Source organism: Tiliqua scincoides, chromosome 3 (genome assembly GCF_035046505.1).
Source record: "Tiliqua scincoides isolate rTilSci1 chromosome 3, rTilSci1.hap2, whole genome shotgun sequence".
NCBI classification, from domain to species: domain Eukaryota; kingdom Metazoa; phylum Chordata; class Lepidosauria; order Squamata; family Scincidae; genus Tiliqua; species Tiliqua scincoides.
Window position 1 is genome coordinate 59,850,533 of NC_089823.1, and position 21,210 is coordinate 59,871,742.

The following is a 21,210-nucleotide window of genomic DNA, read 5'->3' on the forward strand; positions in this document are numbered from 1 at the left end:
AACTCCCCCATATCACCAGGTCTGGTGACAGCGGCTTTGGGTCTTGTTGAAGAACCCCCCTCCCCAGCCCAGCAAGGGTCAACCAGCTAAAAATATGCAACACAGTTGGGTCCTGATCATTTGTACCAGCTTCTCTCCCCCATTGGCCCTACTTATCACTGCACCCTCTGCCTGCCTCTGTTCCCCCCAGTGCCTGCTTCTTCTCCAAAACATGGGAGAGTCCTCTTCTGTTCCCAGGATTTTTCCACATGGATTGTTTAGGTGTCTGGGTGGCAGAAGAGGCAGTAGCAGTAAGTTTTCATATAGAACCAGAAAATTTCACTCACCACTACCAGTGGCATAGAACACAACAGAGTGTTTAAACAGAAGTGCAGACATAAAGACTTTAAAATCAGAGGTCAAATGGGTAAACACAGGTTTATTATTAGGGAATCAGATCCCCTGATATTCAAAATGTAAAGGGAAAGAACAGGTTTCTAATGTTACCTAATCATTTTATCAAGACAGGAGTGCTATCATGCACCCAACCTGAGTGATTGCATTTGGTCTCATGAAGAGCTGATTAGCATTTAAATAAATGGATTCCAGGAGAGCAGGTTAGTGATTGCCTAGGCGAGGGACAGAATACACAGATCGGCTCCCAACAGGATTTAAACAAAGGAACGGTATCTATACAAGTACACCAGTCAAGACTGCCTTTTTAAACTTTGGCTCCTAAAGTGGGAAACACTTTTGCAATGGATTCAGGTAAGGTGAAGCTATCCAAACTTTTGCCAGTCTCACTAAATATAAATAAACTCACAGCCTAATCTCATGTGGTGATGCAGCAGCACCATTACAACCTTGGCTGCATCCCATGGGGGAGTTTTTGCTGCTAGAGAGCTCCTCAGGGTGAGGGGATATTTGTCCCCTTGTCCTAGGGTCAGCACCAGCAGTCACTATGAGACAACTTGGACCTATTGCTGTGCATGTCTGCATTGCTCAGTGCAGGTAGATCAGGCCCAGGAATTTGGTGTGTGCCTTAGCTGCCTGTCCTACGTCCCTCCCAGTCTCAATCCACCCACCCCATCTCCTCCCTGTTCCACCCCCAGCACAGATCTTATTTTGTGCCCTGGGTACCAGATGCCTTATCTATGTCATTGAGTAAAGTATCAGTGGTCAAGCTGTCATATTAAACGTGAAATAAAAAGAATGTACACATTAAAAAATAGACTGTAGTTTCAATCCAACAAGAGGGACGCTTAGGCAGCCTGCTCTGTTTTTCACTGCCAGTTCTTGCTGCAAAAAGTCACCATAATGCAGAAATCAAACGATGGCTTGTCTCTTTTGCAAAGGAAGAGGCTGTGGCTAATTCATCTACCAACGAAACACCACCAAATAACATTCTGGTACATATGCATTGATTCTTGGATCATGCCTACGTCTGGATAATTCTATGCTGGCCTAAGGCCCTTGACTCTGAACTAAGAGCTAAAACTTTTATTGGCTCTTCTGTCCAGGAAGAGATATTTGAGACCAGAGAATTCTGCTGATAGCAGCTGAAAGCTAGACTTTCAAAGCAAACATCTATCTTCTCATCACAAAGGGTTAAGATAATGCCAACTATTGGCCAAATGCCTGTATTTGAAAAGAAGCCTATTGTATAAGAGTGCTTTTTCCCCTGTGTGGCAATGCTGCCCCTCCTCTCACCATTGTGAGATGTGAAGTGCCAACCCACACGGCAAGAATTTGAGTAATGTTTACAATCCACAGTGAAAACAGAAAAAAAGATAAGAGTTAGCTTTGTGTTCTTGTTCTTGGCTGACTGGCTGGCTAAAGTTGTGGGACGGAGAGAATGGGGAATATCAGAAAATCGACCCAGTGCCAAAAAAAGTAATAAGACTAATCAAATAATATGAAAAGTGGTGCTGTGGTCAGAGATAGCTGTGTGTACTGTTGTTATGCAGAGTATGAGTTGGGAACCTTCAGTCTCGAAAGACTATGGTATCGTGCTCTGAAAGGTGGTTCTGGAACAGCATCTAGTGTGGCTGAAAAGGCCGATTCGGGAGTGACAGTCCCTTCCACATTGGGAGCAAGTGCAGTCTGTCCCTGGTCTGTCTCCCTGGCTATGGGACTTCCTTCTTTGCCTCTTTGCCTCAGTCCGTTGGCCAAGTGTCTCTTCAAACTGGGAAAGGCCATGCTGCACAGCCTGCCTCCAAGCGGGCCGCTCAGAAGCCAGGGTTTCCCACCTGTTGAGGAACTGTGCCAGATATGGAGGGTCTTCAAGCCAATTACCTTTGTACACTGTTCATTTATTTCAGGCATCTACTAAGTTGCCGCTTCCTAACATCAGGAGCTCTTTGTGAAGCAGAGAGGACCCGTTTTATTTAATTCATTCACAATTAGAAATATGATGTAATTGTGAGGGATGAAGAAAAACTCATCTTTAAAAGATGACTAGTTAGTTGTCTGGCTGGCTGCAAGTTCTCTGTAGAGTAGTGTGTTTACAAATTTTTACTTGAATTAGAGGGGTCAGCCCCCTCTCACCCATTACATTACGTGGCAGTCCCCTGTGCTGCAGCCTTTTAGAAGGCTATAGAGCAGGCATGTCCAACTTCAAACAGGTCGTGATCTACTTTTTCCGGCCAAAAGTGCCGGTGATCTACCACCATGAAAATTAAGTTTCAAATTAGTTCCAAATTAAATTTTAACCCAATAAAGTTGGAGGATTCCCCCCCCCCATTTTTAATTAACCTTCTGTCATTTACTTGGATGTGATCAGCTGTTAAGCAAATTAAGCAAAAACAAAACAGAGAGACGAAGATCCAGTAAGAACTGCGAGGGGAGATGGAAGTACATTTTTTTAAAGTTTTATTGAGTAATAACTTTCTTTAACTGTCTTAATAACTTTCTTTAACTTTTATTGAGTAATTTGTGTTAAATTTAGGTCAATTATTGATCCAGGCTGATCTTGCACAATCTTTAATATTTCGCTCTTGCTCATTAGTGAGACGTCTGAGCTTGCATTTCATCCACCAGCTTTTTGAAGTTGGGTGAATATTGCGTGAGGGCCAGTCTCAGGAAATTCTGGAGATGTTCATCTGTCATGTTGGAATGTTGTGTACTCTTTGTCATTTTCAGATGGGAAAACGCAGATTCACACAAATAAGTTGAACCAAAACAGGAGTGTACAGCTTCACTGCATCTTCTCAAGTTGGGAAATTTGTCTCTAGGCGCTAGCTTCCAAAACGATTCTTGCTCAGCACAGGTCTTGAGAAAAATGTCATTTTTAAGGGTTAATATTTCCTTTTCAAGAGATGGCTTGCTCAATGAGTAATTTTTACTGATAGCAGCTGCAGTTTCTTTAATGTCCACATCTACTTTGAATGGGTATGACAAGTACTCCACAACTGTTCACAGAATCTATTTTCGAATTCCTGGATAACAGAACAGATTTCTGTCACATACTTCTCGTTCTGAAAAACAAAATTTGGATATTGTCCCAGATGGTCCTGCATATTAGGAAAATGATCAAAAGTGTTGTTTGCAAGGTCAGTCATCATTAGCTCAAATTTGCTCTTGTAGGATGAAACTGTACTCATCATCTCGCCAACGCATTTGTTTTTACCTTGTAGTTCAAGGTTCATATCACTTAGTTCACCTGTAAAGTCAGCAAGAAATGCCAGATCACATAATCACTCCTCATCTTCCAACTCTGCTTGGTCATCTCCCCTCTCCTTCAAAAAACTTCTTATTTCATTCAGCAAATTACGAAATCTTTGCAGAAATTTGTGCCTACTTAGCCACCTTACATCTGTGTGCAAAATGATTTCTGCTGCCCCTTCATCAAGAGTAAGATTGAAAAGCCATATTTGAAGTGATCTTCCACTAACTGAATTTACAATTTTGAAAGTGATGTCCATGAAGTTGTTGCATTGAGTCTCTTGCTTGCCAAAACTTGCTGGTGAATGATGCAGTGGTAAGAAAGGAAATCTGGGAAGTCCCTTTTTGGGTAAGGATACTGGGGCGTTACAAATTAGACAACAACACTTGTCTTTCACCATGATGAAGTAGTCCATTTCCCATTCATCATGAAAGTGGTAGGTTTTGCTCTTCTTTGGAACACTCATCTTCGTTATACTGGGGTGGCTGGATGTAAGAAGGCCAAATCTGCTAAGTTAGTATAAACACTGGCTGAATCTGGTCCAAAACTGTCACTGTCCCAAAGTATTAAAGATCAACAGGAACTGAAGACCTCTGGATGATGTGCAATACAAGGACTGGATGCCAAAACCACACATGCAGTTCTAAAAGTAAAAATAAGAATTCATCATACTGGCACCAATTAAATACCACCAAACAATCATAAAAAAACTCAAACACCTGTCCAGCAAACCAGATGAAATCAAATACCGCCAAACAAGTTCAAATACCACCACACGCGATTTAATAAATTCTGCACACAGTGTAGAATCAACACAAAGGCAAAATAAAATTGCAGTGTAGAATCAATGCAGTGTAGAATCAATGCAAAGAATCAGTGTAGGCAAAATAAAACTGCAGAGGCAAGCAGAAGACACAGTGGTTTGAACCAATTCGAAGGCAAGGCATAGGCAAGTTAGAACAAAATTGGAAAAGCCTACCAGAATCACCAAATTCTTGACACTTTGTTGTGTCTGCCTGAAAACATTTAATGAAAGCAAACTAAAAAGTGACCACCGACCAGCACACAACACAACTAATACGGTAAGTGTATTCAGTTAAAGCCCAGGCAAATGGATATCGCCTGGTATATAACACACTTCTAAGAGGTGTTGGGGCGGGGGCAGGAATGGGTGATTCTGAGAGGCAGGAGACCAGGTATGACACCCGGGCCTGTGGCGTCTCGTCGCAGGGCGTGGGCAGCAGCCCCTGGGGTACCCACAAACTATTGGCACGAAAACAACAAGCGCCCCCAATACACCCTCAGGCAAGATTCCCGCAGGCAGGGAAAAAAGACAGGCAAAGGATCAGCAGCGGCAGCAAGCCTTCGGCAGACGACCTACAGGCACAAGCTCTCTCCTAGCGATGGGGCGAGCTGCTGGAGAGATGGAGCCAAGTGGGGCTGGCGATCTACCTTTGACCCCTCCGCGATCTACAGGTAGATCGCGATCTACCTGTTGGACATGCCTGCTATATAGGAACATGTCTGGATTCAAGTGATCAAGCTGGGGATTTCTTCAAGGGCTCTCCTACTTTTTCTTTCTTAATGGGAGCACTACTGCTGCTGCTGAATAGCAGATCACCTTGGGCTGGTTCAGATTACAGAGGCCACCCGCGACTGGCCCTGTCATGACCCTTGCCTTGAGTGACCAGGATTCAGGTATTAAGGGGGAGGAGATGGTACTGAACACTGAGAAGCAGTTTCTGAGAGTAAGGGTGGCCAGACAATGAGGAACTCCAGGGAACCTGGCTCACCTGAGATGAGCTAACCTCCTCAAGGGTCAGTCTGTGACATATGAGGACCCTCACAAACTTCAAGGCTTGCTGACACAGGTAAGAAGTCAAGCAAGAAATGGCTGGGAGATGGGATGGGGCTTGGCACTAAGCCTGGAGACTCCCCTTTTAAGGATCCTCATTTAGCAACAGTGGGGGTGGAGCCTGGTGGGGTGGTCCAGACCAGCAGGTATAAAAGAGTTCAGTTGCAGCTGAGACTACATCAGATGTTCCCTTGAAACTTTCTGCAGTCTTGTAACACCACCTTCCTGAGACAGGACAGGCCCAGCCATCAAACAGATCAGGAAGATCACCTTAGGCAGGTCACCACCCACATCTGGCCACTGCCTCCAGCACTCTTCCTTCTCCCACTACCTTGTTTTATGGAGGCAGAAGGGAACAAAATGGAAAAGGAAGTGTGGAGACAGTGGTATACAAAGAGGGTGGCTTGGGGAGGTGGCCCCAGATGCCAGGATACAGGGGGTGTCCAAGAAGCTGCCCCAATGTGGCAGTGGGGATGACCCTGGCAAAAGCCTTGATTTGGCCAGTGCTGGCTGCAGCAACCTGCAAGAAAAGCATGTTTATTGGTATGTTTCCTGCATAGAATATAGTATTGTGATTGTCCTTTGCTGAGAGGTAAAAATTTTCTGTGTAAGGAGTGGTTGCATCCTATGTGTTCCTCTAAACCTAAAGTCTAGAACCTAAAGTCTTTAATTAGCCCCATGTATTGCGTTTTTTTCCCTTCCTGTCCATGTCTAGGGTCACCTAAAAGACTCCAATAATAGCTTGATTATAAAACTAACACTCCTTCCCTATACCTCTATATTTAGCAGAAAGTTCCATTCATTTCAAGGGACTTTATTTTCCAAATAAGTATGCCTAGGATTGCAGCCCAAGGAAATACTGGCACTTTGTTCACACACATTTTTCTTTCTCTTCATTGTGAGGGCTCCCTCACAATGCAGATGGTCTGTCTGTCTAGATATATCCTGGTTCTATAGGTGTAGGGCAGGGGTGCTCACACTTTTTTGGCTCGAGAGCTACTTTGAAACCCAGCAAGGCCTGGAGATCTACCAGAGTTTTTTTTACAATGTTCGCGCCATCATAACATATAACATTTATGTATATAATGTATGTTGGTGTACCTTGAGCCCCACTGAGTATAACAGGACTTACTCCTGAGTAGACATGCCTAGGATTAGGCTGTGAGGCTGCAATCCTAGCCACACTTACCTGGCAGTAAGCCCCATTGAGTACAATGGGCCTTACTCCCAGCGTTTCCTCCCAGAGGTACCTGAAGGGGGGGGTCGGCACTCCGCGATCTACTCATTTTGCCTCGCGATCTACCGGTAGATCGCGATCCACCTATTGAGCATCCCTGGTGTAGGGGGACAGGAACATAAGATCTAAGATCAGTATACCACCTTGCTTATTCCTCTGTGGAACTCATGGGATTTTTTGCAATTGGCAAAAAGTAAGACTTTCACTGGTGCTGTTTTGTGGCCACACAAGAGTGAGGCTGCCCAAGGGAAATTGAATGAGTTGCCTGTACCTCTGTTTTGATCTGGCCAATAGAGAAAGAGGAAAGCGGCAGCTCATGTCCCAGTTGTCAATTCACAGGATCTGTGAAAAAAGGGCAGACCCTGAGCTTGCCAAACAACAGTTCAAAGAGCTGCACTGGCATAATGGATGATGCAAGGAGAGCCTGAAAAGGACTAAAGGGTTGAACCAATTAGAATTGTAATGGGTTTTTGTTTTTTTTGGATGCTCTCCTTTGTCAGATGATGGAGCTTGTGGAGGGTGTGTATGTGACTAAGAAATCTTGGCAATATTCACAGAAAGCTGTTCAACAGTCCTTGCAGATATGGATCCAAGAGACAGGATCTGATTGGTCCGACCGGGATTGAAAGTTACAAAGAACCACTATCCCTGAGGTCAATGTAAAGCTGAGGTTTTATTTTAAATGAGCTCATGCTGTGACTTGTTTATCTTCTACATTTTCCCTGAAAAAATGCAGTTACAGGCTCCAATGAAAAGAACAGAATCTAGAGCAGGGGTCTCCAAACCCTGGACCAGGGGCCAGATGTGGCCCATGGTGAGCCTCTATTTGGCCCGCGGCCAGCCTCTGGTCCACTGAGAGCCTCCGGCCCACTCAGCTGAACATGACCAGAGCTGTACTCTGGTCATGTTCACAGTGTGTTCGGAAGGCCAGGGTGGTGGGGGAATGGGGGTCCATTTGAGTGTGTGCTTTATCTTTATGGTGTGTGTTGTTGCTTGGAGAAATCCTGGTGTATTTATTTTAATTTTATATTTAAATATTTTTTCCTGGCCCTTGACATGGTGTCCGATATTTGATGCGGCCCTCTGGCCAAAATGTTTGGAGACCCCTGATCTAGAGTATAATCTTCTATCTCCATAACTTGAAATGAGTAGCAATAGCTTCTGTTGACTTTAGTTTAAGAATTTAGGGTGGCAGTGGAGTTCTCAGATTTGCCCATGCAAAGTGTTCCAGTCTGTATCTTTCACCCCAGTTACCCCCACTAACTAGGTAAGAGGCACTTTTTCAAGTGGGTGCTCCTCTTTTTAGTAGGGGGAGAGTAACTGGCCCTCCTCACCCCAGCAGTGTCTTTTCTAGTGGCTGTCTGCTGGTGTTCTTTGGCATCTTTTTAGAATGTGAGCCCTGTTGAGATAGGCAGCCATTCATTATTTGATTTTTCTCTGTAAACCGCTTTGTGAACTTTTTGCTGAAAAGCGGTATATAAATACAGTTAATAATAAATAAATAAATAAATAAATGGAATCTGACATTTGACTTTCTGATAATGTGTGTGCACATTTCAGAGTTTCTTGGCTTCATGATTGTTGTGGAGATAACAAATGCTTGAAGGATCAGACCCACGGAGGCATTTGGGGTGCAGACTTTAGCAATCAGGAGGTAGGACTTCTACATCTTGCAGAGTTCTGATCCTCTCCCAGAATACATAGTCTCTGATCACTACATTTCCTTCCATGTTTTCTTGTCTTCTCTCATATTTGTCCAAATGTTCTCATATTCTGTCCAAAGAAAAAAACCCTACAAGAACCCACCAACCCAAATATTGCAGTCAGAAGAGATTATGCAAATTAAATTGCTTTGAGTTCTTTCTGCAGAGAATAAATAAAGACATGGCTAAGAGGGAGGTTTTGGCTCTTTCTACGTGTCTCAGAAACTCAAACTGGGCATGCAATTCAGAGGCAAGGCTTAGCAGGGTGCGACCTGAAGCATAGTTTTCAGCAAGCTATTAATGGCTCCGCGGCCTGCAGTGCCCAAGTGAAGCAATCCACATACCAGAACATCACTAGTTTTCCTTATCAAAGGGTAGCAGCCAATTCCATGACTATTTTTATCTTTCATTATGCTCAAGTATGGAAGCACTGTAGAAACATCACTGGCGTTTTAAATGCCACCTGGGGAGATGTAATTTTTCTCCTCGATCAATCCCAGTCCATTATTGTTCAACAAATAAAATGTACCTGCACGCATGAAGCAAGGGAAGAGGGTTTTAAAAGCAATTGTTAGAACCAAATAGTACGATTGTCGGTGGAAAGTACTTGGATACTGGAATAGGAATTTGCAGGATCAAAGTAGCAGTTAAGATGCCCGGGAACTCATTCAAAAGACTGCATAGTTGATATTCTCTGAGGAATACTGGGCTGCTTTGTACATGGGAACTTTTGGTTTCAAGCAGTTTGAAACCTCATCTGTCACAGACTTGGGACCAAATTCTTCAAAGTCCTGAGGGGATGTGGCTTGCGGATAGTCTTCTGAGCAAGGCTGCATTCTGGCAGTATGCAGGCGTATAGTTGACACAGTGCTTTTTAGTCAGGCGTTATTCCAAAATATGCATTTTGTAAGTGCGTGGTACTGACTAGATCTTGGTCCGAATTTCAGTATGTATGGGAAGGTAAGAAAAATGAAAAGTTAGAGCAGAACTTCTGTATATTTTTTTCAACTGCTGCTTCCTTTTCTGAAGGAGGCTCCTGTGTCAGAAGAAACTGTACTTTCCAAGCCATTCCCGACAAGAAGCTATTAACATGAATAGCGCAGGAGTGCCCTTTAGGCTGGACCTGACAACTGTACTGCACACATTTATTTTACTAGAACAGAGTAAACTACTTTGTACAATAACCAGGAGACTTCAGGGTGACCTCAGGTTGCCAGTTTGCCAAAAATGACCTGTGTCTCCAGCTTTTGGGGCCACAACTGAGCTCTCTCCCTTTACTGCTAGGCTCTGTTCCTTTACCTACTAGGCTTTGCCCCAGTCCCAAATCTCCCCTCCCCTGCTTTTTTAAAAGGTTTGTTAATCTTGTGACACTGTCAGGTCCTGCCTCAGGGTTCCAAAATCTCAGGGTTTTGGATACATCTAATTTGGATGTATCCAGATTGTGTTCGCTTGACAAGTAGACGGATACAGCTATGCAGTAAAATAGTCACTTGTAACTACCCTAAATCCTAGGACAAGTTTTGCTTTCCATGGAAACATATTTTGGGGAGATGATAGGTAGATGAAAGTATATTATTGTGCACTAGGTCTTACTTCATTAGTATTATGTCTCATGTGCCAACAGATTCAACAAAGAAATTTTAGGCTGGAATAAGTTGACCAGTTCCTACCCATTTTCTACTTCCTACCAATTTAAAGTTTATGAAAAAAAAACCCTCCCTGCACCCCTGAGGCACAGGAGGGAAAGGTAGCAGAATTTCTTGGTTGAAGAGAGCAGCCTATGAAGGACTACACCTGGATCCTGTACGTGTATCTTATGGAACACCATATTATTATTATTCTAAACTACATGAAATACAGTTGGTGACTGGTTTTGAGTAATTGATAGAAGCCTTAGCCTGAAATCTAAGTATCAACTAGATATCAGCACAGTAGGTACGATGTTCCTAAAAGCACTGTTTTTTGCAGATCTGGTGGTGTTATTTCAGTAAGCTGCAGTTGTTTAAAATAATTCACAAAGCTTTTTGAAATTGTTTCAAGTGCTTAGCTGACAATGGGGACCACTTTGGTTGTGTTTTGTCCATAGTAGTGTGATTTCAATGACCAAGCCTCAGTATTCTGTCACTTTATCGAGTTCTTTTTATAGTCTCTGGCTGGCATCTCCAGGAATTGCAATATCAATTATCCAATATAAATAATTATCAATTATTGATTTTTTCTATTATTGTTATAGCAGGTGTATTATGTTCAAGGCATTGGTCCGTTTGAATTTTGAAATTCAACATCTTCTCAACGTGATGTTCCCAAATGTTTATTATTATTATTATGCTGACCTTCTCTAAGGAGCTCAGGGTAGCATACAGTTTTATGAGGCTAACAACAGCCTCATAAAATAGATTTTACTGAGTGATGGTAACAGGCAAAGTCATCCAGTGAGCTTCATGGCATTTGAACTGGGGTCTCCCCAGTCTTAGTCCAATACCCCATACCACATTGGCTCTTGTGTGAGGGGGGGAATAAATTACACACACACTGATTAGCTTGGTTCTGGCCATGACTCTCCATGAAAGAGGGATTATGGTGAATTGCTCAAAAATATCAATCCAGTTTGCAATGGCAGCAGAACAGGCACATTCCTTGTTGGGGGTTATTAGAAAAAAAGGGGTAAACTAAAACAAGCCAGTACTACAATTCTCCTACCAAATATGTGATGCAGCTGCATTTGGAATACAGTTTCCGGTCTCCCAATCTTAAAAGGGACATATTAGAGTTGTAAAATGGCAACTGAAGCAATCAAGGATTTAAACCATCTTCATTATGAAGTCAGTTTGCTCAGTGTTGGAAAGAGATCTGAGTAACTGCTGGCGTTTATATTTTCAAAATAGCCATTGTCGTTTCTTTGTCCCAGAGGTGGCTGGTGCATTCTGAAATCTAGCATGGCCTCACCTAATATGCAGCCCAATCCTAACTAAACCACCCCCTCAACACTGATCCAGCAGTGCCAATGGAGTGCAAGCTGCATCTTTCTGGGGAGAAGTCATAGAGTCCTTCTTGGGGTAAGCGTCCGCTTTCCCAACAGGTCTACGCAGACCTGCACCAGCTCTTTAGCTGAGTGGACCAGGGAAGGTGGATCAGGAAGGGGGATAGGATTTGAACTGCTGGCACCAAAAGCTGCCCTTTCCCACCATCGACGCATTCCCTCTGCACCCTGATCCCTGCCCACAGATCATCGTTGTCACATGATTGTTGCTGCTTGCCATGTGTTGTTGGAAAGGATGTTGTCGTGTCTCCAGAATGTGAGTTCTGGCAGTGCAGTGGCCTGTTAGCTTTGGACCCAAAGGCTGCATAATACTGTCTTAAGATTGCTACAGATTGTAAACTTTGTAACTTTTCTGGTGAACTTGAAAGTTCTCCCTATTCTGTGTCTTTTCAGTGAGTCCTAAGAAGTGTATCACACTACTGCAGCTTGTGAATTTTGGAAATAGACCAACACAACTACCTATGATGTCTGTGTGTTATGGGAAATTTATAGCAGAGCAAATTCAGAACTTAGCACCTTAGAAAAGATATTAAGAGAAACCGACCTTATCAGGGGTGGCCAAACATTTTGGCAGGAGGGCCACATCATCTCTCTGACACTGTGTCGGGGGCCAGGAAAAAAAAAGAATTAATTTACATTTAAAATTTGAATAAATTTATATAAGTGAATATATTTGAGATGGAATTTATATGAATGAATGAAGGTCTTGCAGTAGCTCAAGACCTATAAAAGGCCTTGCACAAAGCAAGGCTGGCCTTTTCTTTGGTGCCACTGCTGCATCACAGACGTGAAACAGCAAGTAGTGGAGGGAGCCTTCATCCCACAGCTCAGATGAGAGGTCAAACAGTCATCCTCACACTGAGAGCAGTTGCATCTGGCCAGCACGGGCTCCAGCAAGTCTCTAGGGAGCCAGAGGTTCATTGGAGACTGGGTGCTCGCCACGAGCCGGATTGGGAACCCCTGAGGGCTGCAAGTGGCCCCCAGGCCAGAGTTTGGGCATCCCTGCTTTACGTAATTGATCAGAGTCAGCATTTAATAATCACTCACAGTACCTGCAAAGCACTATGAACAGAATCTTGGAATATGGGGAAAGCAATTTATAATCAACTAATAGATTAATGCAATTTTCATTTTAATTTGAAGGGGAAAGCTATTTCCTCATTAAATGTAACACAGTTACATATTTTCTAGGTTACCTAACCAAACTTCTGCAAAATCACACTGTGTATGCCTGCGATGGTGAGCGTTTGAGTCTGCAGTGTCCTCGACATTCAACAATAAGTGTCCAGTCTGCATATTACGGGCAAGCTTACCAATTGTGTACTGAACAGCAGCCTGAAGCCATGATGAAAGAGCCCCTAAACTGTGTGGCATCCACCACCTTGCAGGTATTATATTAGTAAATTTTTAAGAATTTAACATGCTTCTAGATCAGTGATTTTCAACCTTTTTCATCTCACGGCACACTGACAAGGCCACTAAAATTGTCAAGGCACACATCAGATTTTTTACAATTGACAAGGCACACTCTGCTGCCAGTGGGGGGCTCCCATCCGCATTGGCCCTACTAATAAATAACCTTCCCCCAAATTCCCGTGGCACACCTGTGGACCACTCGCGGCACACCAGTGTGCCACGGCACAGTGGTTGAAAATGGCTGTTCTAGATATTGGTTCAGTTCCACAGTCCATATTTATTAAAATGAAAAATAAAGGCAAGATTAATTAACTAGCTAATCACTACCGTGTAACATCCAACCTGTGCAACGAATGAACAATACTTTAAGCCCATTGAACTGCACAGGTAGGTAGTACCACAAGCTGCCCTTTCATTTGTATGCAGTCTCTCACATACAGGTCCTTCAGCCGTGACTGTAACCATTTATCTGACTTATTTCTTATTTAAATATTCCTGATAAACCATTTCCATTTTTCATTATAACCTTCCAATATCTAAGTGATTATCAAGGGCAAATTATTGGTTATTAATTAAACATAGTCTGATAAAATGTCATATTTTTCACATTTTTATACCACCCTTTCTCCAAGGAACTCTGGGTGGTGTACATGGTTTCTTCTCTCCTTTTTATCCTCACAACAATCCTGTCAGGTAGATTAGGCTGATAGGGACTGACCCAAGGTCACCCAGGAAACTCTGTAGGGATTTGAACCTGGATTTCCAAGTCTATGTCCAACACCAGAACCACTACACTATCCTGGCTCTCACAGTTATAGTGTGATCAGCTGTGGCCTAAGTTGGCACCATGCCTGAGGTACAATGTCTCTTTGCTACCCCCCTTTTGGAGCATATACTCACACCCACCACCTTCAACACTTGAGCATATGCACACCCTCCCTCCCTCCAGCCACCTCAGAAGCTTCTATCATTATCATCTTCATCCCACTGGATTTGCTCCTCTTTCAAGTAGGCTATGACAGGCAGAAATTAGAAGAGTAACTCTTCTTTCACTTTCTACCTGTTCCACATGTTTGAAAGAAGAGCCAGCCCAATGAGATGAATATTGCAGTCTGGACTGGTCCAAGACCTCCTGGAGCTTGAGATGGCATGCTAAATGCTACCCCTCCCTTACTTGGCGATGTGCCAGGGCCTCCTCTTCCCACTTCCTGGATTAGGAAAAGATGGAGTGGAAGAGGATTATGGGGGACTGAGGGTAGTGGGCTCTACTGCTCTAGCCCTCTTCTCCTCCACATTTCCCATTTTGCTCCACCCCTTGTTCCTTTTCCAGGCCAGGGAGTGAGAGAAGGAGGACAAGCAGTGGAGGCAAGTTGTCAGGTGGTGGCTTCATGGATGGGCCAGTCTTGATCACTGTGACAATTGTTGAGAAGGGGAACAGGGAGGGGTCACTGCAATTGCAGCAATTGTTGCAGCAATTGTATTCTCCCATGTCCCCTTTTGGAAAGGAAAGAAAATCGCCACTTTGCTGCAGGGCTGCCCATCCATCTCTTGCTCCTCCAGCCTAGCCATCACCAGGATCTACCTGCATGTTTTCCCTTCAAGAAGGCAAGAGGGCAGAAGATCTGTGCCATATCTGTTGGAGTTGGGCCAGAGGGTGGATGGGTGGCGACAGGAAAGAGTGGGGTACCCCTCTACCACTTTGCCACTCCCCAGCATATATCTGGAAGTGGCCATTTCACCCATGAGCTGGTCGGCCCTGGTTATAATAATGCAAAACTAATGTTAGAAGTAATCAGAAAATATAAGCAAATGCCATGCATCTGCTCAAGTGGGTGAATAGTGGTCCACAAAACTTTATATTGAAATACTGTTCATATTTAAGGTGCTACATGACCTTTGCTGTTTTTATAAGCAAACTGTTGTTGCAAGAGTAGTTGGTTGTGTTCCTCATCTTGAAAGTATTAATGTACATAATTTAGGATCAGGGGTTTAATCAGCATATGTGCCTAGTGAGTATGAATTAGCAATATTCATTATGATGATAATTTGCAAGCATTCATAAACGTGGTGATTTGTAAAGCAATCAGCAAACATTACTAGTAAGCACTGATGTCTTCTGGTCACATAGGATACTGCACTTTCTCTGAACATCATTTTTCCTTTCTCAGTTTGCAATCCTGTGCCTATTTTCATGAGACTAAACCCCAGTTAGGGTAGTGGGATTTAATTCTGAATAATCATGCTTAGGAATCAGCTAAAGGTAGAGTTGCCACCCTCTGAAATAAAGGGCAGTCTTTAACAGCTGCATAACTGGTACCAGATAAACATTTCCCATCAACATGCTGTGAAAAGTGTTCCTACCTGATTGCTGTCTGTTATGCAGGGATTTGGCGTTCATAGAGACAAGTTTTAAAAACCTGAATTGTTATCAGTATAATTTTTAGTGCTGTATGGCCATTTAGCATAACATAATGTTATATACAGCAGAGTTGGTTGGGATAGAGCCCTGGGGTTTGTAAGGATGGTTTGCATGTGCTGGGTTACTGCTAACAGCTGAAAAATGACCTTAGGGCCATGTGAAAGTACAGCTGTTCTCATAAAAATGTGAGGTCACATCTCCATGTTGTTTCCATCAGGACTGCATTTGGTCAATTGAATCTTTTGGGATTTAGCAAGGCTTTGCACAGAAAAATTATCTGAAGCTATGAAACATCCCAGTTGACAACTGCACATAAAAACAATATAATCTTTTACAGATACAATCACATATCACTCAGCTGAATGATACTTGTCTGGCTCTGTCTTTAAAAAAAAACAGCTCTAATTCTCTCATATCTCAGAAACCTGTACAGTAAAGCAAATTGTTGGAAGGAAACCCTGATGATCTAATTCTGCCCACTTTCTGGAAAAGAGACTGAAATCTTTATAACCTAACTACAGTATTATTTTACAGAGAGAACAAAGAATGTTACAGAGAAGTCTTTCAGTGCAAAAGAAAAATTAAATTCCTTCTCATCTGTGAATGTTCCTACTATCTCTAGTTGTATTAGTGGCCAGATATTTTGGCAAGTCAATTCAACACTCACACTAACACCTCTCATAAATTGCAGTGCAAAATATGAACAGATTGTAATAGATAATAATGCCCCCCTGGTGCAATCAACAGCTAAGCCACCTGAACACAGGTGAGTGATAAGCCAGTGATAAATACCTTACAGTGATAAATATCTTACATTTTTTGCTCCTTGGAATCTGTTAAAAGACTTCTTGTTTGTTTGTGTTCCAAATATAAAAGAAGATGCTTACATGGTAGCCCTTTTCTCCAGCCATTTTCTATATACAGTAATTCATTGGATATTAGTTCACCAGCTTACCTTATTTCTGGTGAGGAGACACTGCTTACAGGAATAGGATAGCCTCTACAAACAAATGTCCGCTTAGAGCTGATAATAGCAAAAGACCTATAAATGATGAATACTTGAAGCCTAATAGGTCCCTCATATAATTTCATTTATATCAGGGATGAATTGTATTTCATGTCAATTTCAGTGGTGAACTTCAAACAGTGGCATCACCTGGTACAGGAGGCCAGCACATCACCCCTATGATGGACAGCCTCCCATGCAGTAGGAGGGACAATGTCCCAGGTGGTGGGTGTGGTAATGTACCATTGCCCCACCCTCGCTGGTTTTTTGGTTATAACATTTGCTAGAATAAAGATAGTTCAATGCAGCTTGTTTCATTGCATTCTGCATGAAATTATGCTTCAATTATTATAACATGATGGTATTATTCAAAAATACCAAGGTTTTAAAAAACTTGATGCATAGTGGTGTCACACACCCCCATTTGAGTACAGCCGCACTCTCCTAGTGACATCACTGCTTTTGAAGTACCAATTATATCCAAGCTGATTTTTTCCACCCTTCACTGGCAATATTGGTCAGGATTAAAATTAGCCCAAACAAGAGTCCATGTCAAAGGTTTTAATTTCAAAGTGAAGATTTTACCTTCTTTTCTCAAATGCCGTGCATTCCTACACTTAGGGTGCTCTGCACATTACCAATTCTAGAATATTTTTCTGTTGTAGCAAAATCTAGTGTCCTGTTTTCCAGTATGTTAGCCACTGTGTAATGCATGAAGCAATCTTATTGAGGTTTGAAACTAGGTTTTTCACATAAAAGCATGCACTGTGAATTTACATAGATCACTTTTAGAAGCGGTTCACACTGTACTTTCACACAAAACTCAGCCTTGGAAACCACTGTAATAGTGCTGTAATAGGTCATTTTACCAGTTTATCAGATGGCTGGTAGATATCTGGTCTCATGCATAGACTTTAAAATAGCAACATTTGAATTGCTGGATAGCTTCACAAGCTGTTTTTTCAAGACTATGCTTTTTTGCTCATTGTTTTAGAAAGTACTGGATGAATGCCAGGACCTGAGAGCCTGCCAACTTCCTGTCAATAGCTGGGTTTTTGGACCGGATCTATGTCCAGGAATCACTAAATACCTCATAGTCTCCTTTAAATGCAAACCTAGTAAGTGAACTTTCAAACAAGCAAGTGTCATTGTTGTGTGTTCGACTTATTCTTTCGATTGCAGTGCCACAGCATAGGAACCTGCATGAATCTGTGTGAAACCCTGAAGTAGACTCACTCAATGACTGTACCATAGTCTGTGGGTTTACCTAGACATATTATTCTCCGCATTTTGTACTGCTTCACTTGGAACATATGTGTAGAGATCCAATTTCCCCAAAAGCAACCCTGCAGTTGCTTTTCATATACCTTGTTGGCATCCTTCAGTCTCGGAAGACTATGGTATCGCGCTCTGAATGGTGGTTCTGGAACAGAGTGTCCTCTCCAGTGCGCGAAGCCTGGGTCAAGTAGATATGGAGGATAGACTGTTTCCCATGCAGCAAATCCCCCCTCTCCACATCACTGAAATGGTCCAATGGAAAGGCAAAGGCCAATACGGTTGGTTCCAGCAGCGTCGCAGGAGTTGCCAGAACATGACTGTGTTCAGCCATGAACTGCCTCAGGGACTCCGGCTCTGGATTTTGCCTCGAGGTTGACTCCTGAAGCCTTTTCCATAACTGGATGTAGCCACAAGGCAGTGAAGGTTTGGGATCAGAGTGTTCCTTCTCTCAGATGAGCTGCCTTCCCAGGCTAACTGAGTCCCATCTACTCGTTAAATAGGTGGCTATTTAGTCACCTCTTACAACAAGTACAGCCAAAATGAGGGCCTATTCTTATCCCCAGCCCCCAGGGGAAGTTCTTTTCATATAGAACCCCTGCTAAGAGGGCAAAGAGGCCCTTTTTTAAAGGGATGGCTCTTTTTTATTTTGCAGCATGGGAACAACTGTTCCTATTCAATCCAGTAGTTGCTTTGGTAATGTGGGTACCTACCTGATGGAAGCTTCAGAGACTCATGCGCCTACGCACATTGCATTCTGCTTTCTTGTCAGTGGAAAGTCTTGATTCCTGTGTTATTTGAACTGCACATCCTTCTTGACCAGCTTTGACGATTTCCATTTTATCTGTAATATTAATAGCTGGGTGTGCCCTTGAGTGTCAAAATCTGTTTCATTGATTAATTTAGAGGTATGATAGATTTTTTTTTTTCTAGGATAAGGTTAAAAATAGATTTCCTTTCTTGTTTTCTTTAGTAATTCAATTGTTTTTCTAATAGGGATTAGCTATATTTAGAGGAAAGGCTCACAGAGAACTTCTGTGCTTCTCTGCTCAGAAGTAAGTCTCATTGTGTTCAACAGGGCTTCCTCTCATGAAGATTATAGGCTTGATTGCAGCCTTAGGACCCTATCCAGTAAAAGTGAATTTGACATTAATTGGGATTTCAGTGCTTTAATGCAGCCTGAGCCTATGTGTATGTTCTCAGATGTAATTCCATTGAGTTCAGTGGGATTTGCTCACATGTAAATGTGCATTGGGTGGCAGGCTTAATCTTACTCTTTTCAAGGTCAGCCCAATCCTAACTCCCAATGCGGCAATACAGCAGCACCAATGTGGCTTCTGCTGTATCCTATGGGGGAGTTTCAGCATGTTAAGGTCTCCTCAGGGTAGGGGAACAAATGTTCCCTCGTCCCAGAATAAACCCCACTAGCCACCATGGCTCATCTCAGACCTGCACTAGCTCTATAGCTGGCATAAGTCTGCATTGACCTGTGAAGGCAGTTCAGACCTGGGAAGGGGGTTAGGATTCAGTAGCTGTCACTGCCACCAAATTCGCCCTCTCCCAAACTACCTTGCTCCATCCCCTCTCTATTCTTTCTGCCCCATGCCCTATTCCACCACCTCCCCACCTCCCCCACCCCCTGTGTGGTCTCACCTGGTCTGGTCTGCAAGCAGACCTGGCTGCTTGCAGTGGTGGGTAGGCCCCACGTGCCAGCAGTGTTGCATTTGCAATAGCCACAACGTATGTTATGCTGGTGAAACGTGCATTCTGCCAGCTGACTTGCCCAGAGGATTGGGCCATTAGGCTGCGATCGTATTCATATTTTCCTGGGAGTAAGTTTCACTGAATACAGTAGGACTTACTTCAGAGTAAATATGTATAGGATTGCCCTGTAAAGGCCCAGTCCTGTCCAGCATTCCAGCACCAGTGCAGCCATAATGCAGCCCTGAGGTAAGGGAACAAACATTCCCATATCTGAAGGAGGCCTCCCTGACTGCACCCCCACCACCACTGTAGGATGCATTGCGCTCCCCATTGGCACAGTTGCATCAGCACTGGAAAGTTGGATAGAATTGGGTCTTAAGTCTCATTAGAAGTCAGGGCTGTAATTCAGTGGCAGTTGTGTGTGCATGACTTACAGCCGGGAACTGTAGGTAGAGATGCCTACCACGAGTTGTGTGCTTATCCACAACATGAAGATGGAGATTGCATTGGATGCTTCATTTCTACATGTTCATCATTTAATCCACATCTAATCTAAGCCAGTAAGGGAATCCGTACATGAAAATTTGTTTCTGCCTGTAGGTCACTTTTGCTGGGACAATGTTCAGATACTAGTTCTCCAACAAAAGTTAATTTGATTGACGCTGCACTTCTGTGCATACTTAACCAAGAGTAAGACCAAATGCACACCTGTGGGGCTTACTTCCCCACAGGTGTGCAGGGCTGTAAACATGTAATCATGTGTAGGGCTGCACTATTAGCCCTCCTAAAGGCAGTGAAACATGTTTTGCAATCACTAGCATAAGTTCCAGTGCTTTCAGTGGGGCTAAGAACACAATCTTTTGCATGTCTACTCAGAAATAAGCCCCACTGATTTCAATGGAACTCCCAGATAAGTGAGGGTATAGGATGGCAGCCTTAAGTCACTTTGGGCTTAAGTTGGGCTGGCAAAGATTCATTCAAGTCCAAGTAGTTATGTTCTTAGAAAATTTGGCTCGCAATATCTTATTTTCCTCATTTTTTTATGTTACTATTTGTGAGCAAAAATATGTATTTTTCCTACTGGATTGCTTGCATAGACTTTGACACAAATAATAGGCAACTGTGGGAAAAATGCCAAGGACTATTGAATGACTGTTTCCTAGAGCTGATAAAAATGTATGTTGGGTTATTCTCAAGGCAAATGGAGTCATAGGTTTTTACTGTATATTTCTAATGAGAAAGTTTATATTTCTGGAACCCCATCCTTATACACCTTGGAGCTTTTATTTCAGTGGGATTTGCCTTCAACTAAATTTGTGGTTGAGAACAAGCAACATCCGTGAGTGAGAACAACAAGCACATACAGACCTGAAACAAGATCATTGCAGAGAAACATGAACAGAAGCAGGAAATGATTTTTTTTTCACTGCTCACTCCTAATGGCTGGAAAAAAAATGCTCCTATAAAAAAACGTTTTGCCTCTGGATTCCATTAGTTCTATTTGTTTTACAGTATAGTTCACACTGATATCACTGGTCTTACACTATCCTGTACCTGAGGATGTTTGGTAGAAATTGCATGGAGGAAAAAGAAAGAAAGAAAAAAGCAAGCACCTAAATTCCTTCCTAAAGGGAAGTAAATTCCTTCCCTCATAGAATACCCCTCTCCTTGTCTGTTGGTTACAATAGCTGCTTTATACCATTCAGTCCATATAGAAAGTGGTGTAGCTAGAGGGGGGTGCAAAGCACTAAATTTTGCAGGGAGTCTTACCGCAGCAGCATGCAAACAGCTCCCCTCCCCTTTGGGCCATTCCAGGTGGCATTTGCCTCCGTTTTGCTGTCACGTACGGAATAGCTCCAAGGGGGAGGGGCTGCTTGCACACTGCGATGAGGCTCCCTGCAAAACTTAGTGC

The 21,210-nt window shown here is 43.0% G+C and overlaps 1 protein-coding gene across 2 annotated transcripts in view; it reads left to right on the forward strand.

Annotated features, from left to right (window-relative positions):
• Positions 1-21,210, forward strand: part of EVA1C (eva-1 homolog C) — a 44,614-nt gene that overhangs the window by 11,660 nt on the left and 11,744 nt on the right. For both annotated transcript variants that reach the window (XM_066619082.1, XM_066619083.1), the window contains exons 2-3: positions 12,670-12,866; positions 17,314-17,437. In XM_066619082.1, coding sequence (XP_066475179.1) covers positions 12,670-12,866; positions 17,314-17,437 — 321 coding nt within the window. The remainder of the gene's footprint in view (positions 1-12,669; positions 12,867-17,313; positions 17,438-21,210) is intronic.